Source organism: Glandiceps talaboti, chromosome 20, assembly GCF_964340395.1.
Source record: "Glandiceps talaboti chromosome 20, keGlaTala1.1, whole genome shotgun sequence".
Taxonomy (NCBI): Eukaryota; Metazoa; Hemichordata; class Enteropneusta; family Spengelidae; genus Glandiceps; species Glandiceps talaboti.
Genome location: NC_135568.1, coordinates 8,416,776 through 8,444,132, shown reverse-complemented (window position 1 = coordinate 8,444,132; position 27,357 = coordinate 8,416,776). Strand labels below are relative to the sequence as shown.

At 35.5% G+C, this 27,357-nt stretch overlaps 3 protein-coding genes across 12 annotated transcripts in view; 1 reads left to right on the top strand and 2 right to left on the bottom strand.

Moving 5' to 3' along the window:
• Window positions 1–12,323, bottom strand: part of LOC144450412 (thioredoxin domain-containing protein 3 homolog) — a 33,780-nt gene extending 21,457 nt beyond the window's left edge. For 9 of the 10 annotated variants that reach the window (XM_078141000.1, XM_078141002.1, XM_078141005.1 and 6 more), the window contains exons 1-13: window positions 12,227–12,323; window positions 11,193–11,302; window positions 10,373–10,476; window positions 9,514–9,702; window positions 8,796–8,892; window positions 7,143–7,225; window positions 6,599–6,691; window positions 5,978–6,132; window positions 5,343–5,417; window positions 5,074–5,192; window positions 4,605–4,749; window positions 3,814–3,921; window positions 2,551–2,702 (exon numbers count right to left, since the gene is read on the bottom strand). In XM_078141000.1, the coding sequence (XP_077997126.1) occupies window positions 2,551–2,702; window positions 3,814–3,921; window positions 4,605–4,749; window positions 5,074–5,192; window positions 5,343–5,417; window positions 5,978–6,132; window positions 6,599–6,691; window positions 7,143–7,225; window positions 8,796–8,892; window positions 9,514–9,702; window positions 10,373–10,476; window positions 11,193–11,283 (1,411 nt within the window). In that variant the 5' untranslated portion in view covers window positions 11,284–11,302; window positions 12,227–12,323. Of the gene's footprint in view, window positions 1–2,043; window positions 2,190–2,550; window positions 2,703–3,813; window positions 3,922–4,604; window positions 4,750–5,073; window positions 5,193–5,342; window positions 5,418–5,977; window positions 6,133–6,598; window positions 6,692–7,142; window positions 7,226–8,795; window positions 8,893–9,513; window positions 9,703–10,372; window positions 10,477–11,192; window positions 11,303–12,226 lie in introns of all 10 variants that reach the window. The other variant, XM_078141001.1, reaches the window with a different exon arrangement.
• A 3,018-nt stretch (window positions 12,324–15,341) lies between these two features.
• On the bottom strand, window positions 15,342–25,178 carry LOC144450857 (NEDD8 ultimate buster 1-like). Its single transcript, XM_078141600.1, has 11 exons — window positions 24,791–25,178; window positions 23,720–23,961; window positions 23,081–23,192; window positions 22,386–22,500; window positions 20,653–20,839; window positions 19,805–19,914; window positions 19,169–19,353; window positions 18,510–18,751; window positions 17,918–18,113; window positions 16,704–16,860; window positions 15,342–16,035 (listed from the first exon to the last, which is right to left on the bottom strand). The coding sequence occupies exons 1-11, from the start codon at window positions 24,920–24,922 to the stop codon at window positions 15,875–15,877; spliced, it is 1,839 nt and encodes a 612-aa protein (XP_077997726.1). The 5' UTR covers window positions 24,923–25,178; the 3' UTR covers window positions 15,342–15,874.
• A 1,844-nt stretch (window positions 25,179–27,022) lies between these two features.
• LOC144451043 (1-phosphatidylinositol 3-phosphate 5-kinase-like) overlaps window positions 27,023–27,357 on the top strand; it is a 46,028-nt gene continuing 45,693 nt past the window's right edge. The window contains exon 1 of the mRNA XM_078141801.1: window positions 27,023–27,215. Coding sequence (XP_077997927.1) covers window positions 27,023–27,215 — 193 coding nt within the window. The remainder of the gene's footprint in view (window positions 27,216–27,357) is intronic.

Below are 27,357 nucleotides of genomic sequence, written 5' to 3'. Positions count from 1 at the left end.
TTCTGCTTATTGTAAATTTTAAACCTTTTCTCTTTATACTTTTATGCCATCAAAGGTACAAAACATGTTCATTCTTATTATTCATGATACAAAAAATAGCTTATATAGTTGTTGTAAGTGTCTCTTTTGTAAACCACACTGGCTTAAAGCTCAGTTTGTTTCACGTTAGTTCTAGTTTCAAGAGTGCTTGCTACATGCTACATATATGCTGTAGTTGAAGCGGACTTTGATTTCTTCAAAACAAAAGTATGATGTGTCTTTCTTAGCTATTTGCAGTACTCTCAATGTCACTAGAAACTATGAGTATTCATTTTTTTATTCATTTATTGAATGAACAATGGGAGCTAGCCCCATTTATAGGTTCCTTTAGTTCAGTGTTAGTACAGGAGGAAACCGGAATACTCGGGGAAAACCTGCATTGTATGGTAGAGTCAAACTGAATGACACTCTTCTTACTTTCAGCATGGTAAACAACGCCTGGCAGGTTTGAACCCAGTTTGCAGAGGTAAGAGCCGTACGAGCTAACTACTCGGCCACCGACAACCCTTAATTCATTGGCATAAAATTAAATAAAGGTAAATTTTATGTGATGTTTTCCTTATTTTAGGAGATACATTCATAATTTAGGTGTTCCTGTTCACTCAATGGTGATGTTATCTGTGTGAGTACAGAATAGCATACAACAAACACCATGTGCATTATATTATAGTACATTTTAGCAAACTCTGCGGCATTGGTGGCGGGGGTTAATGTATTTTATTAGTTGCGGGATACACAAGCCATGGCCTGTCATGTTATGCTGTCACTCTGTGAAGTTGATTTCTCTATGGCTTCATCCAATGTCTCATGCTTTAAAAACTATTTGTAAAGTGTATATGAAAGGTGGGGACAAGACATACATCTTGTGATGTTGTGTTAATAGTGGATTTTGGGGGGGAATCCTGGAATTTTCTAGTGCTTAGATGATTTTTTTTTTTCAATTCTAGACATTCCGAGTGATATATTGATGATAATTTCTGTACCACATGCATAGAATGAAAGCAGATTCACACTAAAGAGCAGATAGACTTTAATAGTAATAAGCCAAATTTTGTCAGTTTACAGCCAGTGCATGTGTTTGTCACTTATATTGATCAATTTTTCATACAAGAGTTTTAGAAACTGTCAATTTGCCATGCTATGCGTGAATTCAGACCACTATAGTGGTTTGAGGCATGAAGGACATTTCTACGCCATTTACCATTGTGTAGTGCATTGAGTATTTAGCATTTGGCAGGTTTCAAATTTTTTTATCTGGTGTCTACTCAAGGTAGAACTAGTAATTAAACTATGTTCATGCAGGGATGACGTCTATGTTATGTATTATGTTGTAGTTCTGAACTCAGAATATTGATATCTTGTGTATTCAAACTAAATCCCCAAGCTAGCATTCATCAGCTGTTTACTGAACACTTTTCAATGACAAAACTGAACTGTCCAATAACAGAGGGAAGGTATTGTATACTACCCGTATTTCCATTCCCTTATCCCATACTGGGGCAGGCAAATAACAGCTGGTTGTATAACACTTTTTGCACAATGATGCAGACCTGTCCAATGACAGCAGGATGGTGTTGTGAATACTACCAGTATTTCCATCTATTCATCCCATCCAAGGGGATGCAAATAACAGCTGACGTTATAGGTTTTGTACACTGTTTGAAGGCAGAGACTTGGCCAGTAACAACAGAAAGTCATTGTATACTACCATGTTTTCCCTCCCCTCACACCGTTCAGGGACGGGTGATTAACAGCTGATGACGGCATTGTGATTTAGTTGAAATATATGAGAATCAATGCTTTGAGTTCAAAACTACGACATAATATGATTCCAAAACAAAGAAATGAGTTATTTGGTTGTAAATCAAGTTTGAGTTGGTACAATTAAGCGATGCAAAGCAATGGAAAATGTGATGGACTGAAGTAAAGCCTACGGTAGCCGACAAGGATGAAGCCATGGAGAACTGTTATGCTATGTCAGAAGCCAGGCTTCTGTTAGTCTACCTTTCTGTTCGCCTGCTGCATCAGGTTTGATCACAGCTAACGTGTTTTCAACTGGGAAAAAGTAGTTAATTTCCTTGCTGGCATTGTCTACGGTGTCACTACCATGAAGTGCATTGACTTCACCTACTGTAAATTGGGCACGTAAACTAAAAAGAAAAAAATACACACACAGACATGGATTGTGATTATCGTACTCAAGAGTTATTAGTAGAAAATACAGACATCTGAGTTCAGAAGGGAAACAAAAACCAACTGTCAAACCAAAGTCTTGCGATGTATATATTGAAGATCAAATGTGTAGAAACTTTTGCACAATTAGACAAATTTAGACAGAATGTTTTACCCTCCAAGCCAACAAATTGAGTAACTTGGTATTTTCATTGTGCAAATTTTAAATATGCGATTTTACTCTTACTCTCTATACTTTAATTTGTCATAATCTCTGTCCCTTCTTTTACTCACATGACTGTATTTTCCTACGTTTACAGTAAATACAAAAGTTTCTACCTTTGTGTTCCTCTACTGCATCGGGTTTAATAACAGCAAGTGTTTGCTGCAAGGGGAAGAAATAATTGATTTCTTTTTCAGCTTCTTCCGGTGAATCACTACCGTGTAATGTATTAACAGGAACACCTTCTACACTGAATTGCGCCCTCAAACTGTGGAGAAAAGGCAGGCCAACAAAGATCATTGAAGATCATGTGAAATGTATCAACAAGAACACCTATATATAATTGCACCCTGAATCTGTGGAGGAAAGACAGGCCATCAAAGGTCGTGTATTACATACACCTTCCATACTGAACTGCACAGCAGTCATCCCCTTCACACACACATGCACGCTTCAGGGTCCAATGATAAGAAAACTGAGCCACTAATTCAGGACACTTACACACTCAGGGTCCAATTCTAAGAAAACAAAGCCACCAACTCACAACACTTACACACTAAGGGTCCAATTCTAAGAAAACCAAGCCACCAACTCACAACACTTACACACTAAGGGTCCAATTCTAAAAACCAAGCCACCAACTCGCAACACTTACACACTAAGGGTCCAATTCTAAGAAAACCAAGCCACCAACTCACAACACTTACACACTAAGGGTCCAATTCTAAGAAAACTGAGCCATCAACTCACAACACTTACACACTAAGGGTCCAATTCTAAGAAAACCAAGCCACCAACTCACAACACTTACACACTAAGGGTCCAATTCTAAGAAAACTGAGCCACCAACTCACAACACTTACACACTAAGGGTCCAATTCTAAGAAAACCAAGTCACCAACTCGCAACACTTACACACTAAGGGTCCAATTCTAAGAAAACTGAGCCACCAACTCACAACACTTACACACTAAGGGTCTAATTCTAAGAAAACCAAGCCACCAACTCACAACACTTACACACTAAGGGTCCAATTCTAAGAAAACTGAGCCACCAACTCACAACATTTACACACTAAGGGTCCAATTCTAAGGAAACTGAGCCACCAACTCACAACACTTACATACTAAGGGTCCAATTCTAAGAAAACTGAGACACCAACTCACAACACTTACATACTAAGGGTCCAATTCTAAGAAAACTGAGCCACTAACTCGGAACACGTAAACACTCAGAGTCCAATTTTAAGATACATGTAACCGAGCTACTAACTCAGGACAACTAAATAAAACTTGGTCTCCAACCAGAAATTTGGCAGTTGAAAATTATCCACTATACACAATTTACCCTCTCACTGACACCCACTGACATCCCATTACCTGTCTGGTGCATGTTGTTTAGCATCTTCTGGTTCTTTAGGTCCTAACATATCTCTCCATGTCTGTATTGCATCTTCCTTTGCCATGCCTAGAAGTAATACTGGACCACTGTATGTACAAACAAAGCAATGCATGTCAGTAACACATGTCAACATATGGAATACTATAGTACATGCTGAGCAAAAACTGTCCTTTGTCAAAGTTCTAGTAAATGTGAGTAGTTTTAAAGTTGAAAAAATGAGTAGCTGTCTTTTTAACATAATGAATTATGACTATTCAAAATATCACTCTTTTCCATGGTCTCAAGTTGTGTTTGATTGGCTGTACTACAGTCTTTCAAAAGTTGTCCAGTAGCAGAATATAGATTCTGTCATGAATTAGTTATCATTATTATTATTATTTTAAAATATCTTTATTCAGGGTAACTCAATAAGTGTTACAAACAATGCAGAGTGTTGCAGGGTCGGCTTCGTTCCATTGAGGCTCTCGTACATCAAATCGACAATCACATAAAAGTCCACTTACACAAATTCTAAAACACATTAAGATATAAACTACACACATTGTGACATTATAGCTCCAGATAAATAAAATAACTGCTAGGCAGAAGAAATGTCTCTGTAACTGTCCATAATTGGCATGAATTAGTGTAGATGAAGTAGATATATCTGCACTTTATACTACATATCTCCATCCAGTTTCTATATTTTGTGTCTTGGGTTTTATAAATATCACAATCAACCTGACAAAATTCACGGCAAATGGATCAATTTTATAACTGTAAACCTGACCTGGTCATATTTGCTACAAGTGCATCAAAGTATTCCTGTCCTTCGTGCTCTTTGTAGAATTCCTTGGCCTGGTCTTCCGTTAATTGGATCTCTTTCTGTAGTGCCACCTCAAAACCAGCTTCTTGTACTTTGTCAAGAATGGCATCTAAAATAAAACAGTTGATAAAATTATTATCTGTTGATTTACTGCTTGTTTTAATGCATAATGACACAGAGTATGTGTAAGAGATGTTTGTATGTTATCTTTATTGTCTCTATCTCCGCACAAAACTTTATTGTGATCAGTCTCTCTCATCTTGGTATATGCATTTGCAAGCTAAGACGTAGTCTGTAAGATCAAGACATTCGTGCCACGCTAACAGTGAGCACTCATCACTCAGTGGTTGAACAACATGACATATCTTACAGTCTAGCCAAGATGAAATCTCCTGTAACAGAAACAATGAATATGACTTGTTTTCCTTCTTACCTTTGTGTTCTCTAAGGGCATCTGGTCTGATAATAGCAAGAGTTCTTTCCATTTTAGGTGGTGGGCCAGTACCAGGTACTACAGGTACTGAGAAGCTTGGATAGAAGAATGCTAATTCTCTGCAGAAATAAGAAAGGGTCCGAGAAAATGTTTAAATTAATCTGGGATGTCACTAATTTTAAAAGTACAGGTAGATGTATGTTGGTGATATAACTACAGGGGTGCACATCTGGTATGTGTAAACAGGAAAATTTAAATTCTATTCTCACCTTGCTGCTGTTTCCTCAGAGTCTGCTGCATGGAGTGCATTAGTTATTGTGTCTGTACCATATACAGCTCTCAAACTATAAGGGCAAGAAATTCAACAATAACATGTTAATTAATAAAATGTTTCCAAATGCTGAAATAGTCAAATAAACATTGACAAAAAAGGCCATGGTTAAAAATTGTCTGTTAAATAAACTGAAATGACCATACCCCAACTTTGGCAACAAATACAATCACTGATCATCAGCTTCATGCACACATGGTGTTAAGATTCAGAAGGTGACAAAAATGGGGCTTCAAATCCAAATTCTCCCCCAAGGAGTTAATTAATTGTAACTAATATTTTAAAATAACAGAATTAGTTTGTTCAATGTTGATAACAATTTGAATAGCGCCGTGGTAAAGCCAGTGAAAGTACAAATTTGAACAGGTGAAACATTCCTTGTATGGAATTTGTACCACTGGTTCAACCTTGTGTAACAACAATTTATACTAATTTGAAAAGTTTTTCAGAATAAATCTGAATGATTACAATTATTTTCCCTTGCTCAAGAAGTTTTAATCAAATTGTCATCAACTGTACTAATTTTAAGGACTATATTATCTAAGACTTTTGCACTGTTAGACGGAACCCTACCTTTCTGGCGCTTCCTCCTTGGCTATCAATACATCAGCAGGACCAAGCAATGCCCTGACTTCAGGAACCACACCTTCACCAGTATCTCCCTTTGTTAATACCAGTGTATGGACAGGACCGCTGGCCATAAACTGAACCAGTTGTTCAAAGTGTTCCTGATAATTGAAAGTCATTCATTATGGTAAGTAAAAGAGCTTACGATTGAGGAGCTACAGGTCTACACACTGGAAATAACACATCTTGGTTGGAAAAGACTGAGATCTGACGTGATTTCTGAACACTAATGGATTTCTACAAAGTACAAGGCAGTTACATGTATACTACTGGATTTGAATTTAATGTCTACCCTTGGCAGTTAGATTTAGCCAAGTGAACTGTTGCAGTTACAAATTTCACCACTATTCTTTAGTTTAAGAGACTACCACCTCATAAATTTGGTAGTATAGATACAATGTTTAGTAGTCTATGTGCCATGGACTACTGCTCATTTGGTTGTCTTGATACAATGTTTTACTAATAGTCTATGTGCCATGGACTACTGTTAATTTTGACTGTGGACTGTCAAATGTAGTAAAATTCAGAACTGAACTTTGTAGATTATAAAAGTTGACAATGACAAACCTCTTCTTTGTGAACAGCATAGAATTCCCTGGCTTCATCTTCAGTGAGTGTCCTTTCTTCCTGTGCTAGGATTTCTAAGCCAGCACCAGTCATCTACGAACACAACAAAATGAGGTATGTCAATCTACAATGAAGACACTTGACTAATTACAATTATATCATTTGCAATGTGGTGTTCTCGAAGGGCCCTGCTTCTACAAAAATTCAATCTTTACATTTTGTATACTGGTAGTTTTGACTGCACTTAATTGAAATACATGTATTGCTATTCAGATGAAGAGCAATTCAAGTCTAAACTCAAGACAAAGAGACTAAAATATTTGTCACGTCATTACAAGAGGTTTCCCGTAAACACTTGCAGGAAATCCTAATATGGCTGATCAAGTCACATGACCACATTCGCAGTATAGCTTTATTACCAGCTTTATTACATTTGAGAATTCAAGATACTGAGGTGTTATGTTATCATCCAAAATCACATTTAAGTTGCTAGCAGTAATTAATACAGTTGTATACAAAAATGGTTCAATGAAGGAAAACTCACCTTTTCAACAATTGAACCGACATGACCAGCTGCAACAGCATCAGGTTTGATAACAGCAACTGTGATTTGTTTAGGTACTGGTTCTGTTAGGAGTGAGAAAATTACATCACAACTCAAAATAAGTTTCTGTTAGCAATCTCACATTGGTAGTTAAGGTCAACTTTAGCATAACATATTTCCATGCATAAAATGTTAACTTTCTGCATAAGTCCAATTAATATCCTTACAAATTGTGTGATTATTTAGTACTGTATTTGTCTAATATTTTTGAACTTGAGAAACAAAGTGGTAACATTTACCTTGTTACTATCAAAACGTTTCCCTATAATTTTGGAAAGGAACGTTTTGATAACATAGCGCATGTACACACACAATCATAGGATAACTGATATTCTCAGCTATTTTAAAGAAATTTGGGATAACCCTGAACTTGTAGCCAACCTCTAAATCTGGATGTGCATGCTTTCTGGTTGACTATGGGTGACACAAATGATGACTGTAGGTATGGATATGTACTCATTTCAAATTTGCAGTAATTTCTGCTTACATCAGCACTTTTCATATCACTGGGAGGTGGTGTTGGTGGTGATGGGGGGGGGGGGGGGGTTATTGAGGAAGGTAGGTTGGATTTGCCTATGCTGTACCTATCCTCCTGTTATCACTGGGGATGGGAAGGGGATATGAGGGGGAGGGTAGATTGTAAATTTAGCCTATACTAACATTTACTCTTCATATCTTTGGGGGAGGGGGTAGAGTAATAATTTAGCCTACACTATGTAATACTATACTACACCTGTACTCTTCATACCACCATGGGTATCTCTAACCCTAGACACTGCATCGCTGACCTTTGACCTATCTACACCTGTGATAGTAACTTCACTACTCACATCACCTATTTCTTTGTCTATGGAGAAGAATTGAAGGTAAGAACTGACTAACAATAAACATACGTCAGACTATCAAAGTAATAACTGGCTAACGATAAACATACATCAGACTATCAAAGTAAGAACTGACTACAGATAACATTATCTGATCTCAGTTACCCAGACTCTCACTGCGGGGGTTCTTCTAATAGACCACCAAGACAAAAGTCTGGGGAAACCACATTCTGATTACCCTGCGCTGGAAGTCCCACAGTAAATTTCTTCCAAGGCATAAAAAATGGACTTACAGTAAGGCTTGTCTGTTGTAATATAGATGCATCACTCGCTTGAGAAGTGATAAGTTCATAACCTGTCAAGTACCTAAATCGTTCAGCCTGTAATGTTGGATGTGAAGTATTCCCAGCATGCATTGCTCTAGGAGCTACTTCCTGTGTGGGCGAGTTGAGATGGGGTTTCCCCAGACTCTCGCTTGGGGAGGTCTCGTAGGCAGCGCCCCCATGTGGGAGAGTCTGGGTAACCAAGACTACATGTTATCAGTTTAAACTATCTACACTGAAAATATATACTGCTACATCAGAGTACACAGTCGATTAAGAGTAAAAGTACTCAATAATTACATCCAACGAAAAATTGATTTTCAGTTTTCTTGAACAAAGTAACAGAACATTTTAAGAGTTTAATTTTTTACTCATATACCACATTAATATCAAACAGACCAATAGAAACGGGTCTGACTTAACATTAATGATAACAATGAACTTACTAAGTGAATCATCTTCACTCTTCTTTCTCTCTTCCTCTGCTGCTATCTCAGCAGCCTTTTCTTCTTCTTCTTTAGCTGCAAGGAGTGGATCTTTGATCTACAAGACAAGATACCCAGTCTTTTGATTACAATTGTGTGGGAATATTCAATGAATCGTAACTGATTATGCAAAAGTGAATGTTCTTTGACGTTGGTTAACATTTAAACATTTCTACCAACTCTGCACTGCATGCTGGCCTCTCCAAAATGAAGCTGTGAAAATTTGCAGGTAAACTAGGAGCTAATTCACACATCTCTTGAGCCATTGTTAAAACATTACCAAAACAATTGTTTCAAAAGATGTGAAGCTTCTTATTTTGTTTATTTCCCATAATGCATTGTGCCAGCTAGCCTCTCCTCGCCAGATTTGCCAATTTTTATAACTCTATTTAAGCAAGGTAGCTGGGTATAGGAGTAGTGCAATTTTAGGTGCAATAAGCATAAATGCATAGTAGAACAGAAAATGATACTTGACTCCATGTTTTCTAGTAATTGTGATAAAGTTACTTTTTTTGGAATCTAGTTTTTCAAGCGACTACGTAGCTTTTGTCGGGATCACTAGGACATCATCAGCATTATGTTTAGTCATTTGAGAAATGCAACTAGGATAAAATCAACCTCACTTGGGTTCTCCTTTAATGGATTCACTATTCTTAAATTAGGTCATATCTATACTTACCACTTTCCTTTCTGCACCTTCTTCTAAGACTTTGTGTTCTGCTGTTAGTTGGTCTGTAATTGTTGTTAACAGGATGGGTGCCTTGGCACCTCTTACAACTGATATTAATTGACCTTGGCCAAAAAACAAGAAACATGGTTCACATTTACCGCGGTATTTTTCTAGTGATTCAATACTGTCAGCTTCAGCCTGCCAAAGAGAAGAAATAAATACATAGATTTTAATGAACTGCAACTGCCAACAAACACATATACACACATGTACATACATACATACATACATACATATATAGATACATACATACATAGATACACACACACACACACACACACACACACACACACACACATACACATACATGATTATACGTACGTACATATATGTGTCGTCCCTCCTTCCATCCATACATATGTAAGTATGTATGTACATACATATATAAATACATATAACAAACACACACACATACACATGCACGCATACACATACATGCACACACATACCCACTAACACACACACATCCACGGATGCCATCTATGGAAGGAGTATCTGATATGCTTTGATAAAATGAGCACAACATTAGTGAAGTTATATTATGGCTGTAGGCAGTCAATTGATCTCTATTCTTGGTGAGGGCTTGGACCTCTTTGAATAGATGACGGTCAGTGGTTTATTAGGTCAAGGCATAGACAGTGTAGTGCCTTCTACTGTTTATGGTCAAGACAGATCCATACAGATACAATCATAACTACACTGCAGCCCATGCCTTTTCATAACATCTTCAATTCTACAAAAACTAATACCGGTACTCTAATAAAAGAGTATATACACACTAAGTTATAATAAGTCTTCTAGTACTTACCACAGCATAGTGTAGAAGGTCATCACCAATTTCATTCTTGATTCTCTTGAAGAGACTTACAACTGCTTTACAAGGTCCACACCATTTCTGATAAACGTCAACAACTGCAATGGAATATATGTAAATATGAAAACTAATCTGATCTGATTTACTGTACAATCTGATAACAAATACCATGCACAAGACGAGTTGAACAAAAAGTACGAAATATATACTCTGATCATTCTGTCATGACAACGTGTATCTATGTCACAACAATGGGTGTCTATGTCACTGGTTCTCCTGTGTTCGAAATAATATAATCAAAGCGTACAAAATTGTCATTATTTTCCCTGACGTTTCTTTGTTATTACTGGCGCTGGTAGAGTTATGTTATTCTACACTATTTTTCTTCTTTTAACTGGAAAATACTCGTGACCTATGGGTACAATGTCACTACTTGTCTAACAACTCATAGTGACAAAGACCCCTTATGTCTCTTGTATTTTCCTTGGCTGAACGAAGAAAAATATTGGGGAATAACAATACCATTATACATGTATATCAGCTAAAAGTGATATTTGAACTGACTTGACAAGTTTTCTTCTGTCTATTCAATGATTAGATTTTATTCTTTCTTCTGGTGGCACTTTCATTTGAAAACATCTTCATGCTTAGAATTAAACTAGACTAAAAGCGACTAAAGAGTGTAAAGCTAGAATTGAATGCACAACTACCCCTGTACAATGAAAACTTCCCTACAAAAATACATAATGTATCTCTCATCTGATAACTGAAAGACTGCCATTCTAATATCACTGATCACTAATAGAACTCTTACCTGTTAGACCTTCTGTACTCATTATCTCATCCCATTGTTCTTGGTTGAGGACTTCTTTCTGTAAGGCTATTGCCTCCTTTTTGGGTGGCATATTGACAACTTAGATGAATCTGAAAGTGAAATGTTCATTATCATGAAATCAGAAGTACAATTCAAAAGAGAATATCCAGTACTGAAATTCAATAAAATTTGGCACTTGTAATTACAATCAATAAGACTATAAGGAAACTGCAGAAACTTTAACCTTTGCTGCATAACATCATGGATGTATTAGTGAGACACTAATACATCCATGATAACATCAAGACTGACTGACGACCCCCCCCCCCCCACCCCATTTAGCTACAATAGTGTACCAAATGGCAAAATTGCCGATGATTTTTGAATCCCATACTCCCAACCCATACACTGTATTACACATGAATTAATATGCAACCATGTTCAAGGATATACACTCAATGACTTTGGGCCATGGGATCCATAATCCATGAATAATGGTTCACAAATAAATAAATAAATAAATAATTACTTAATTAATAATGGAATAAATAAATAACTGATGATCATACGAAATGCAATCAAATGTAAAAAGTATTATGAGAAACCGTCAATGACAATATATTGTGATATGATGTAAACTGTACAGATTTGCAATTTTGCCATGGTCACTTGCAAATATGTCGAGGAGAGCCCAGTCGTTGTTGGACTGCTGCAGTTGTTCTGCGTATATTGTAAACACTCCACCATGACAGCAGAAGTATATTCGCGACTCTAAAACATTTACTTTTCATTAGCTTAGCTTTAGTTAACTCTATGGTCAGTAGTTTATGCATATTACATTCATGTCAACTCACGTTGCAGTGCAACGGTGGTTGACGGTTACGGAAGTCAGCGACAGGAAAACATTGCCGGTTTTTCCAAAATCAGCAAACTTTTGACACAAAGTAACACTACATTATAATTCTTCAGATATAAATGTATCAGAAATCAGCATTAATTAGTATGTGGACCAATAAAATTTGTAAAAAACATACCTATTTCGTAAACGATAGCGATGTCAGGTAGACCACTTATATGTTTATACTCCGCTCGCTGTTGCTTGGCAGGATCACGTGAACAAAGACTCCCATACCTTGTCTGCAGGTGACGTAAATCCAGGAGGTAACTTCACATTCAAATAAAATTGTCTTTTTAGGTTTTCCAATTATGAAAGTGAGGTGTTGTTTAATTTTATCGTAGCTTTATTAAGAAAATGATACAATCGAGAGAATAAATTATAAGAAAATACAGATGAATCAAAACAATTTCAGCGTTAACCACCTGCAAAATAATAGACTCTGCTGGTACGTTTAACGGGACTATGATTGGGGGCGCTGTTCAAGATGATACTTTAAAACGAAAGAAGTTTAAGACTATTACAGTTGGTGGCATCTTCTGTAATGTCTAAATCAACTAGTAAAAGTAGTCTGCCAACCCCAAACCAAAGTCACTTGAGTGATTGTGCGTAGTATCAAATGTAAAAAATGTAATGAATACATGTTCCCAAGAATAAACTACTGGGGGGGGGGGGGGGGTCAAAAGCGTTTCAAATAATGAGCAAATAGAAAAAGATAATGGAATACCTTAACTGTTTTAAAAGAAGAAAAAAACAAACAAACAAACAACATACTACAAAGTGATTTGAAAGTACACAGCTTTATTTCAAAAAATTACCAAACTCTTAAATTCAGTCAATTATGGAAATAAATGAGTGGGTAGACTTGAGTACACAGATCTATTACATGTAATATGCTACGTTCATGACTAGCTTGTGGTCACATGAATGGGGGAGCTATGGATGAATTTTAATAGGGACATTCAGCAAGGGAATCCAAACTATAGGGCTGGCCATGGCTGACAGCGTTCACTTATACAATACTTACACAGCTACTGTTAAAATCATATTTAAATACTTTACTTCATACACAAGTAAATTTCCTTTGTTCACTGCTTCTCAGGGCTATGTTTGACTGTCTAATACTGATCAAAGTTAGTCATATACTATACGGGTATCCCAAAAAGTATGTGTAAAAAACAAGAACCATCACTAGAACCATAGACCCTCCACCCAGGGTGGATGGTCTGTACTAGAACAAACCACCATCACATAACTAGAGTCCTGTACATCATACTAGTAGACTGGGTTAATAGTGAATCAAGTTATACCACTTTTATGGTCAGTTGACTAAATCTTCATAAAAACTCAAGTCATTGTTCAATTTTTATACATGTGCAATTGAGTCTGAGGGGTGAGATCAATAGTTCAATGTAGGATAAAAAAAACTAAAGTCTGGGGTGGGGTGGGGTATTTTTTGAGCCATTTTTAATAGTTCTCATCCTACAAAATCAATTTTAATTTTAATGAATCTATTTTGTACACCTAAATGCAAATATTTCTAAAAAAAAAAAAATGCGATCAAATTGGGGGGTTGAGACCTAACTAAAAGAATTTAGTTTTTATCCTAGATTGAACTATTGAAAACAAGAAAGTAAAATGCTCATCATTTGTTGAACACTCACCAAACTTCACACAATATAATTGATAAATATTTATTGCACTAAAATAACATAAAACTGTGTTACATGTTATGGTGGATAAAATAAAATAACGTCTCCAAATCATACAATAATCTGATTTTTAGTCAATATTTGTTACTGGGACAATTCAGATCATATGTGTGGTTCTCATAACATGCATGGCAACGTTATGGCAAAAAGCTTTCTAACAACTACCCCTTTCATAAATTTTATCAATTTTTTTAAAGCAAATATCTACAATACTTAGGTGATTTTAATCAAGTATATGTGAATATCAACAGCTGCATTGTTTTGAATGCAATGCACATAAACTGTTCTCACTTGTGAAATCACACAATGTCGTCACTATTTGGAAAAATAAATTTGCAAAATTTGCAAACTTTGTGCAAATATTTGAAAGCTTTAGCACTATTTGCAAAAATTTTCAGTTTCTAAATGCTTCCATAGACTATTTTGAGTGTGAATAGACAATTTCATTTGTATCAAAATATATGAGTAGGAATTCTAGGTAGGGACAGGTTATAGGAACCACACACATATTTCATTCTTTATGCCATTATACATTCTTTGTAGGGTTTTAGTAGTCTCACTAACACTGGTACACCTGCAAACAATTACCTCTAATATCTGGTAATTACAGGTAAATTAGATTCTATACATACTAATGTTACACCTGACATATTCACAGCATAACGACTGTGATCTTTTATGAATGACCTACGTATCAAAATGAAGATTTTCCTATTAATTGCAACTCACAAAATAAAGATATGATTTTTTTTGTTACAAAATATAACAATATGCATATGTTTTCATTTAGAATTATGTAAGGCCACTTAGTTTATTCAGAAGTGTTTAAGGCCACTTAGTCATGTGAGAAAGATGTCACACATATATAGTACACTAGACTGTCTGCTTGCTGGATCTGTGACTGTGCAATATTCATTCACAATCTACTATCTGCTATGGATGGTAAACAAGTGTAGAGGCATCACAGATCCAATATGTAGACAGATTAATCTTACACAATACTCTATAATATGTGTCAAGCATAAATTTACACTGAGGAACTATGTCATAGTGACTCCCTGCGCTGCATAAATATCAAAAACAAAATCTCTATAGAGAGAAATCATTATTTATTAACATCTGGTGAGAAATAATACTGTATTGTACTGATGTCAAAAACTTTTTTTTCCCTTTTGTGATCTTTTCAATCTCAGCTCTTGTTTATACTGCTGCACATATGCTAATGTTTCCATGGCTACAAATAGATTGTTGTATTAAAAGTACACTTTATAACCAATTTGTAATCATGTACTGTCATATTCAAATCATTCCACTGGTTACATTTAATTGGCATAGCTACAAACTAAGTTGAAATAAGGCACACAGTATAGGAGTATAATAACACAATTATGCTATGTCGGTGAATTCAATATTGTTTATTATTGACTCCAGTTTAAAAACAATATACTGTTAAGTTATTAACTCCTGTACTTAACCAATATTTTTATTACGGACTCCTGCACTCAAATTAATAATGTTATTATTGACTTCTGGACTAAACCAATATTGTTATTATTGACTCCTGAACTAAACCAATATTGTTGTTATTAACTCCTGTACTTAACCAAAATATTTATATGACTGACTCCTGCACTCAAGTCAATATTTGTATTACTGACTTCTGATCTAAACTAATATTGTTATTAATTATTAACTCCTGAACTAAACCAATATTTTTTATTACTGACACCTGCACTCAAGTCAATACTGTTAGAGACCCCTGTTCTAAACAATATCATTATCAAGTATTTTCTCTAAATCAGAAATTATCATACATGGATTCAACAAAACAATCCTCCCCCCCCCCCCTAATAAAAAGACTCAGATGAGCATCATTCATTGATTTGACCTCCTCAGTGTGTAACACAGTATCAAATAAATTCCATTCTCACATTGCTGTCTTCACAAATCATACTATAGTGCAAAGATTACTGGTGTAGATATACACCATGGAACTATTAATCTACAGGATAGAAAGGCCTCATTGGTTTTTACTTCCTGGTACATATCTCCACATGATATATCTTGTCATCACATTACTGTGCTAATGATAACAATCTAGTTTTATACTCCTCAATAAGTTTTCCTTCTTCTTCCAGTGACAAGTCCAGATAATCTTCTTCATGTTCCGGTATATCAGGAACTAAATCTTTGATAGCTTGTTTCTCTTCCTCTGTTTCATTGGCTGGTGTACCACCTGGTATTCAAATTTTTAACAAAAAGATAATAAAATGAATATTGAGTAATATGCCATAAATTTCAACATTTTCTAATGTGGCAGTGAACATATGAAACTGTATATATTTTTATTTGAGAATGAGCTGAGTCATAGCAAGGCTGGAGAACACTTTCCCCAATACGCCATATTCATGTTATCAGAAAGACAAAAGAATTCATGGTTTTTGCCACTAGGAGTGCTGTTCAAAAGCAGTTCTGCAGCTGAAAGTATGATAAGAATAGTTGAATATTGGAGCATAAAGACAGCAGACACATAGTTACCATTCATTTTATTTGCTGTTTCCCCTACAATATTTTTGTCAGTGATAACCAGTAATTAAAATAAACCTAACTACTATTGTAATTCTCTTGCATAACAATGCATTTTCAAGCATTGCCATATGATCAGCTGCTATGACCAAAGTTTCACCCCTCTCTACCCCTTTGCAATGTTTTCAGGTGATATGGCTTAAACTTCCGTAACCCGTATATTGCATATACATAGGTTGTGTAGCATGGCTCACTTTAGAAATCTAAGCTAAAACTATTTAATGCTATTGAGAGTCGAATATTTGATTTTATTAGACACTATATAGAGGGTGGACAGTGAAAGAATGCAATGTTTACTGTAGTGTTTGATTTTATTACCTGGTGAAGTTGAATTTGAACTTGATGTTGATGATGACGGTTCTGGGGGTAGAATTCCTCCTCTAGCAAGTAACTCATTTATTGCTCTTTGTGCATCACCATGGTGACGCTGTAATGCTCTCTTGGCCATATCAAAGGCAAAACCTAACGCTGTTACCTAAAAGAAAATAATACCAAATGTTTTTATTTGATGTCATGGGAGGAAAATGATCATTAAACCTACTTTACAAAATAATTCTGCACGACATATTTTAAAATCAGTATCAAAACAAGAATAATTACACTGGTCTTAGCAATTATTACAAATTAAACCTACAAATTATTTCCGCTAAAGATAGAATAAATGTACATGTAACAACACAAAACATTGATTTTGGAATTTTAATATAATTATGGTGATGTACCCTAAACTGGCACCAGTTCCTTATCTTTTACTGTTTTAGTCATAACTTTCAAATGTATTTTGAGTTCGTTGTCAATTTTTAGTTTTGGAAAAAAAAAATGTCCTTGGCTTTTTAAAAAACAATTCCCAGTTACTAGTAGTTTTAGGGCTCTATGCATTCACATGACTATTTCATAATCACTTACTCAGGTTAACATTTCACAGTTGTTGTGTTTTTAAACAAAATTATCATAGTCAAATGAAGAATGAAAAAAAGGCTTCAGAGTTACTCCTGCTATAAGTTTATATGTTATTAAAGGAACATCAAATGTTCTGGGTCTTTATCTACATAGTCACTTACCCCTGCTATAAGTTCATTTATAATATACCTAGTGATAATGCTGTGCCATGATTCGCTAGAATCAGTCACGTGATAGGAAAATAGAATGACTATTAGGGGAATGGTTCCATCAACTATTACATGGTCACGTGACCACCGTGAGCTCACAGCAGGTCAAAATGACAGCTTCTGATGATGTCGTCTGCCACCGCGAGTTCACAGCATGAGGTATATTATAAAACACATATTGCCTGGCCTATATTCGGGCTATAGCACCCGTTCATTACCCCCTCGTGACTGTGAGTTACCAGAATCACATGCTATTTCCCTCGGCTTTTGGCCTAGGGAAATAGCTTGTGCTTCTGGTAACTCACAGTCCCTCGGGTGTAATAAACGGGTGCTATAGCCCTCATGGCCAGGCAATATGTGTTCACTGTTTATCAGAGTCTCTTGTTGTTCTGGGTCTATATCTACACACACACAGTCACTTACCCCTGCTATAAGTTCATCTGTTATAGGAATCTCTTGTTGTTCTGGGTCTATATCTGGTAATGCTAAAAGTTCAGGGTGTTCATTAAGTGTCTGTATTGCTAGGTTGATATCATTGTTGGATTGTTTTAGTGCTGTAGAAGCTGCTGACTTGGAGAATCCCATTGATATCAGTGTCTCATATACATCTACATTCACCCTGTATATGTATAATGTGATAAATGATGGGTTAAATATGACTGACTTTAACAATAGTAAATGATTTGTAAGTAAGACATATTTTAGACACTCTATTGACACCAGTAAGATATTAAGACTTGATTGACTGACTGATTGATTGATTGATTGATTGATTGATTGATTGATTGATTGATTGATTGATTGAAAGATCAATCAATTTTCTGACAAACCGACTAACTGCTTGTTTTTCTAGTTCATCCAATCATTGGTGGATAGATTGCTGATGAATTGATTAGTTTATTTGTGGGAATGACTATTGAACCTGAAATTAAATTGCCATTCAAAGACAAAACATACTTTAATTATGATATCTGCATTCAATAAATTCTAATCACCATGTGAGATTAACACCTACCATTCACCATTAGCAGTTTTACCAAGTTTTCTGGAACGTTTTTTCTTCTTTCTCTCCTCAGATTCTCTCTTTGCTATTTGTTTTCTTTCTTCCCTTTTATCAGTAATCTTCATCACAGCACCTTCTATGTTACCCTGAGATGTTCTCAGACCAAGCCTGGCTTCAGCTTCAGAGAATCCCATAGCCATGATTTCTGATAACTTATCACTGTCAACATTTAATCTCTTCCATGTTGTCTCTGCCTAGTAGTCACAAATAAGGAAAGAGAAAATAACAAATTTATAGAACTCCTGCTTGAATTTTTTCTTGGTCACTACAGTGTTTGAAGAATGCCTTGCTTATAAATAATCAGGTGTATTTTCAAACAGTCTGTTCACAAGTCTACAGCCTTATACCACTTGTCTCAGTGCGAGGTTATTTCACGTGTTGTGAGCATAAAATGGCACACTGAGGAGGAACTACATCACAATTGATGTAAATTAGGACTATAATTGTATCAATGAAACCAGGAGAAAGTGATACCTGGTATTGGTTCTCTCTTCATTACAGCACATCAACAACAGGAAAACATACAGTAAAAAATTAGCAAAGAACTAGAGATTCCAAAAAAACCCAGTCAACTCAGCTGTAATTCAAACTATCGGTCATTCCAAACTTACTTTTTCCATAAGTAACCATGCATCGTCCCTTTTATTCTGGTAAAATGCAACAACTCCCTGGAGTAAATGAAGTCGAACAAACAATGCCATTTCACGGAAACTATCTCCTTTGACAGCTGTAAGTCTTTCTAGATTTTCACCATAACTTCTCTTTAAGCACTGCTCACATGCCTTAAGTCTGGAATCTAGATCAAAGAACAGATCAAGAATTGTAATTCCTGGTATGGGTTACAAAGTTGAAATGATTCCTCATTAACATGTACAATGTCTAATTACTTGTAATGGTATTTCAACAATTTCCTGTGAATATATTGTTGTTTGTCTGATTGAAAAAATAAAATTCCAGTTAAAGCTTGTGCAGCTTAATTTACAGTTTGTGTAACAAATTCCATATATGTAATTGGATAATAGATAATCTATTGATATTAATAGTCCTTAACATTTACAGTAAATTCAATTTAATATAATTTAATTCAATTAATATCTTTTAAAGTTTTACAACTTTTTAAGGTAAAAGTTAAAATTAAATAAATGGATGGTATGACTAGGAATTTGTTTCCTTGGCAACCACTGTAAATTCTGATGGTAGAAACAATGTGATATGATTACTACAGATGTTGATATAGGTGTACTAACCTGCATCTGGTAGATCATTGATATTTTGAAGACATAGATAACACCAGCATATATCTAAACACAATACTGCATAGTTATCAACTGCATTTAAAATATCTGACCGACATTGCCTGGAAAAAATCAATACAAAAAAAAAAGAGATTAAAAAAAGATGATATCAGATCAAAACAAATAACATCAGATGAATTTGTATTAAAACAAATCAAATCACATCAAATCAATTCAAATAAATTTAAATTACGTTATATCAAGCTAAATTAGATCATAATCGGATATTACACATTAATCTTCCTTTAAGTCTAAGTCGATGGATCTAACTTCGTATTGCACCAAAATTTAAAATTAGCGCACCAAAGTTTTCGCCAGGTATCCACCATGGCTTCATCAGTGTTTTCTGAAGTCGAAATGCATGCCATGGTGGATACCTGCCGAAAGCTTTAGTGAGCTAATTCTAAATTTTGGTGCAATACGAAATTAAATCCATTGACCTTAGACTGAACTTTTGCACTGATGAGCTTTCAACTTACTTTTAAGTGTTTATCCATACTGTATTTGTAACATTTTTTCATTTTCTAAAATGGCTATTGTATGACAATATATGTTGGCATTAACAGACAGGGCTGAAAACTTCTGCTTCAATAGCTGATAACATAACTTTATTAGCCTAATCACCATGATCATAATAGATATAAATTTGCAATGAAAATAACATGTTAAAGTTTGTTGTGCAAAAACGTCACCTAGTCAAGAGTACATGCTACCCTGCATCACTGTCTGCAGTCAAGATAATAACCCAAGGCAACATGGCATTTCTGTTTAAGAAATATATTCTCACAAAATGTTGATACCTGAATTCTTGATCTGCTTCTAGTAAGTACAGAAGAGCTTCACCATATTGTTTTCTTTTGACAGCTGCTCTACCCTTCTCATTGAGTGTCATGGCCATTGCTAGTGCTTTACGTTCTCCTGGAGGTAGTTGAATTGGTTTACCAGTATGGTCAGCTATTTGTAGGTAGTAGTCATCATGAACACCATCTGTAAAACAATTCTCATAATTTCAGTATCATCCCAAAAATTTAGTTTCACATCTCATAATACATCATAATTCCAAATAGCCACTGTGTGGTCACTTTCTAAAGAAGTGTCACAAGAGGGCGCCAAACATGAAGAAAAATGAGGGCTAAAATCACATGGTAGTACATAAAGCAGTCAACAAAATGTGACTGAAACAACTGAGTTTCTAAAAAAAAAAACATGATTGATCTGAAACAAAGTTAGCTGAAGGCTATAGTACTACATTATCACAGCCCTGATGTCTGGTCCACAAGCTGCTTACAAATAGCACTCCTAGTGGTCAAATGATACAACCTTTTGTTTTTCCACTAATCCAAACATTGCGTATTGGCATGGTTGTCAGGGTACAATTTGGTTCCATGACCTTTGACATAATAAATACTGATTGTAACTCAAGGCATGTGTCAGATAAGGATGAAAATTTGGGTATGAAAAAAAAATAGTCCATGGAAAAAGTTGGTCATCAACAAAAGAATGATCAACCCTACTTATGGCACAAGATAGCACCCATTTTACACCTGACAATACAAGTTTGGATTCTTATTTCCTAACAATTCTGACTTTTGTGACAATAAATTGATTTTATCAAAATCATACAGCACTCAGAGTCCATGAGTCCATTTTTTCAGTTATTATTAATAAAACAAACAGTTTGCAAACAGTACTGCAATAAATCAGTCAAAAATGACAAAACTCCATTCTAGTTCAAACATGCCATTTTAAGCAGGACACAAAACTAATAACTCACAGATTATATACCTCCTACTAACTGTGCAAAATAAAATTGTGTGTATCACTACATGTTGACACAATTCAACTCATATGATTCCTTGCTATGAATTTGTGATAATTTAAAAGAGCTTCATTAAAATATAACTATACACACTGTACAGTGGCAGGATAATTCTTAGTCATTTGTTGTATACAAGTCATACTGTCTTCAGTTTGAAATTTTGCAAAATTGTGAATTCATCCTTTACATCAACATTAACAAAGACCTTCCCTTCCTTTAATATGGAATATTCCATTCTTACAATAACAGCCTTGTTTCTCAGTCCTAGATGAGACTTTTCCATTATAGTATTAGGGATTATAACTGAGGATATATTCAGAAACAGTAGCTACAGTACATGTAAATTTATGCTTCAGTCTTAAGTTGCTAAGTGTGTTTGTTGATATACTTTCTCTATCACCAGTTTGGAAAGTTATCTTAAACTTTTATATTAATTATATCACAGATAACAGTTCAAAATTATTTTAAGTTAATCTAGTAATGAACAACTCTTGCTACAAGACCAATGAGTTCTGAGTATCTAGAGTAACATTTCACCTGTTTAGGTTGACAGGCTGTGTCAAAATGTCCGTTTTCTGGTTTTTACCACTAATGTTACTACCATGTATTTACAACTCTTGGTCATGAAATGTAAAAAAGAATTATTCATTACTAGAAAGAATTACCAACCTGATGAAAATTCTTACAAATACAGTAATCTAGTCTGTAACAAACCTTCCGTTCTCCTGACAAGAACTTCTGCAGCTTCTCTAGTTTTCTGTACTTGAGTTCTTTGATGTTCTTTCTTACGAACTTCTATTTCAGTTTCTGACAGACATATAACCATCACCTAAAAGAATAAGTATACAATGACAATGACAAACATGTAACCATCAGCACCTGGTGGACTTGAACGAGTATCAAAGTTGATATTATCAAAGATATGCCAATGATACAATGATCAGATGTGTTGACTTTTACTATAATGATGTCTACACATAAAGAATAGTTTAATTTCTGATACTTGATGGTGCTGTCTTGTAAAGCTTGGAAGTTATTGCTTGAAAGGCTAAAAGTTGGCTTTAAGAGTAACAACCTTGACACAGACAAAGTGTCTATAGAGATACAAATTTCAACATTTTACATTTGCTTGACATTCAAACCACTTAAATCAATGCAAAAGTGTTTGCGTGTGTGTGTGTGTGTGGTGGGGGGGGGGGGGTGTATATTTTTCTTGCATTCCACACTATAGCCAAATATGAAAATATGAAAGTTAATAGTAAATATACTAATGAACACTTTCTCAATAAAATTCATTTTCATGACTTATGCAGATTGGTGACCATAACGAGACAACAAGTCACATCACTGGATATGATTAATACATGTGACTAACCCATGATTGGTCATATGACTGTCATGTGACTTACCTGTGATTGGTGTCTTATATGCTGAGCTGTGAGTGGTTTATCATCTTCTACAACATGACCACAACTTATCATTTTCAGATGATCACCCTGGGCCCCTGTCTTTGTTGACACTCTGTAAAATAAAACATCAGATTATAAGATCAGTAAAACATATTGTTAAATTCCTGAATCAAAATAAATAACCTGTCTTTGAAATTATTTCAAACTGTTGTATATCTTTGATTTAGCAATTCAGATGAGTCAAGTGACAGCACATCATTCTTGAAAAAACAGCGAGCACATATACAAATGGCAACAAAAAATGAAAATGAACAAAAATTTATTTTTCAATTTTCTGATAAAAAAAGCAAAAGCACCTCCACCAGGCATTGGATTTGGTATGGGTGTATCCTGAACCTTGCCTGAGATCTGGACCCTACTACCACCTCAGAGGGGTGGCAAACCCAAATGTCATTGTGTCCCTTAAATGAGGGTTGACCACCCCTATACATGAATAGTAAATCCAGGCTTGGATTTTGGATGAGAAGGAGGTCCTTCTACTTCCATGTGCTGGATACAGGAACTAATAACACTTGACACCTGACCCCTGACCCCTGACCCCTGACCCTGATAATGAAATTCATTGTCAACAAAACTTACATTTGTTTGAGCTCCAGTCCATTAATATCCAGTTTGGTTTCAAGATCAAATATTAAGTCAGCTGGACTACATGTACTTGGTATATTACCAGCCAGTTTTATTTTCAACGTAGCAATACCAGACTGCTGGAATTTCTGCCTTGCTGCAAGTTTATTGACAGCATGTTGACGTAACTCCTCTATAGTTGATGCCACTGTCTCTGCAGACAGGTTTAATTTGGCAGAATACCTGTCAACCAATTCCTATGTTATGGGATGAGAGAAGAAGACAAGTATTAATTTAGAATGATAGAGATAATAACATTATACCATGCACAAGCCAAGTTATTATCTTTGAACAGAAAATATGGATTATATATCCTTGTCATTCTACATCATGACAACCTGCGTTTCCATCACTGGTTCTGTGGTTCCTCAAACACAAGTCAATGTCTTCCAAATCTCTATAACCAAGTGTTCTATCACTACATAGTACATGTACATGACTAGTGACTCATATTGACAAGGCCCCTTAGGTCACTCATAGTTTCCTTAGGTGAACGAAGAAAAATATAATATTGAATTAATTTCATTTCTAATATTTTTTTAGCAAACTGGTTCATCTCATGAGATGTGAAACATTCCCATCATGCAACATTAACAAGGTTGTAGGTCATCTCCAAATCAAAATTCACCTGTCATTCTCAATTTCTGCTGACCATGACTGACGTGTAACTCGTAGAGTCACAAATTTTAGGTACCAATATTCAATGTTCTGTTTTGCACAAACCTAATTTGTAAGTTTAATTTGATACAATATTCTAAATTATATAATATTCTTTACTAGTGATTGCGAAATAGAGTAATTACGTCATAATTGGGAAAATGTATCGGTAACCAACTGAAAGTGATACTGGGTCACGATCGCGATTCACAAGTGTTGTGTACTGCATGTACACAAATGTATTCCTCTTTTGAAAAGTTTTCACAGAATACTGGAGTATTTTTCTATATTTTTTCCTCCCAGACGATCTTCAATCTAGAAACTACGTCTGTATTTATATACCATACATAATCATAACTTAACACGTACCTTTGGAAACTGGTCAGCCTGACCGTTCTCTTTGGTGTATGGTGGCAACCACAGTTTCACTTTCTCCTTGTTAAGTTCCTCTCGGATTAATCTCTGAACTTCTTCCGCAGGTAAATTTATACCACCTGCCATTTTCGTCTGACTAGCACGCTGAACAAATCTCGAATTATCTTACACCACTGGGTTTAAAATTATCGGTGAGTCAGTTACCTAGATGGCGGCGGTGATGACTTGCCAAAATCAAAACAAATGCGGTGTCGACTGTCGTAATATATTGCAGACGAATTTCTTCAGATCGCCTCGCAAATAAACATCTAACGTGTGTCAACGACCTGTATACATATAGTCGTTGAAATAACTGTCTTCAGGATTATTTATAAGTACTACCTGTTCAGTTTTCATGCGCAAAGGTTGAATTGCAGGAAAAAAATGCAGTCAGCTAGAAACAAACATCACGAGCGACCTAATGTCAACTCTAGGTCAGAGGTTTCTGCTAGCCTCAGTCAAAGGTAATTTTATGTACCTTTATTTTACCTAAAGTATCAGTAAGATTAAGATTAAAACTACTAAATATATTATTAATAACATGTTAATGTTACAAAATACCCCTAAATATTCATTTAACCATTTTAGTTGGTGTTTTCTGTTGTCGATTCTTAAAGTGTTTAGAACGAGGTTAGTCACTTGACGGAATATGGCAGCCCACTTCGAAGAGCGGAAGTAACAATGAGCTCATTGTAATATACATGTAAGTGTACATTGTGCAAATTCACACGATTTAAAGGTGCGAAAAAAAAGTTAGAACAAAGGAGCTGTTGTTTACCAATGCGACGATATGCAGGTATATTCGGAACAAAATACAGTCAACGCTACGTCTTGGACATGGTAAACAAACCCGAATCCAGAGAATGAATCTCTGCAGAATCAAGTGCACCCATGTAGCACACGTACTAGTACTAGCACTGCTGCATGCTGTCACAAATGACTCATTGGAACGCGTGTAGTACCTGGACATTCTCAATGTTTATAATATGTGGTGAAGTGAAAACTTACATATTATGGACTATTTGTGGTAGGGTGAAGTTTGGAATACTTGCCACGGTGACTGTGTATGATTTGCAGATTTTTGCTTTGATTTTTGACGATCTAAATGACTTGTTCCTAAATCGTAAATGTTATATGCTGTCATATTATAACTGTGGAATATTTCATAGTCCTAACACACTAAGTTGACGCAGGCAGACACAGACAGCGGACATTGGAAGCAGGCAGAAATGACAGTTGTCTGTGCAAGCAGGACTACGTTTAACTACCTACACATCTTTAGTGTGTGGGATCTGGCTTTATTTACAATCTAGTCCTGCTTACATGACGGTGCACGAGTCTGTATTACTGACTTGACTGGAGGGGGAGGGACAATTGTCAGAATCGAGTCCCGAATTCCTCTGTATGCAAACAGGACTATTTACAATCAAACTATGACTATGTCACAAGCTAATTTCACCATATGTATACTGTACATTTTTAATGAGTGAGAAGAAGTGGTGTACTTCTATTCCTACCTCCATAGTTGTACACAACAAATATCTTTTGATTTAACTGTAGTCCATTTACAGTGTATATGATAAATTCTGTTCAAACTGTCTTATCCTATGAGATTTGAAGATATGAGAGATTGAACGGAATATACCGTAAATGCCGCATCTAGCTGTTTGACAATTTGGCTTCCTTTTAGAAGCAGCCAAGGGCCACTTGTCCAAGGGTAGTCTAGCTGCTAGACCTCAGGCTTTCTTATGATAGATATAAGGGTGGCTATCGCCCTCACTAGCAACCTTCAGTCACCTTCACAGTGAGCAGAATAACCTGAGGGGTCTAGCAGCAAGACTAATCTGAGGGCTGGTAGGGATTATGAACATACACTCCACACTGTGTGACTGTAAACAGAGGTACTGTCAGTGTCACACTTCGCCTTTTACCGACCTTCCAAGCTGAGGTCTTACTACAAGACTTACTGCAGATGTGTCATAAAGATTAGGTTTGTAGTTTTGATAAGTCACAAAATAGAAGACATACTTTTAAAAGATGGTAATCAGAATGTACAGTAGATATGTAACATTTAATTTATCATTTCTTTCCAACAGATTACAATGGAATTTGTATGTTCTTCGCACAATGGATTATAATTGCTAGCAACTAGTCATTTCAGTCACCATTGTCGATTTTATTTAAAATATGGCACAGGCTGAACCTAAGCCGGGAGACAAATCACTCAAAGTAGAACAACAAGCTTGGAGTTCAGAACAACAACTGACAAGATTTAAACCATTGTCTCCAGATCTGAAGAATCAGAATCCGTTCTCTTTTGTTAATCTTTTCAAGAAGAAAGAAGAACAGCAACCACAGCTTGTCACTCAGACAAAGAAAGGTAGATACAACAAAACTATCTTGTATACTTTAAAAAGAGTAGCGTAATCATAGACATTGAAGAGGAATTTTTTGCTTCTCAAACATCTATGGCATGATAAAGACAAATGTAATATGATAGCTAGTCATAAAAATGACAAAAT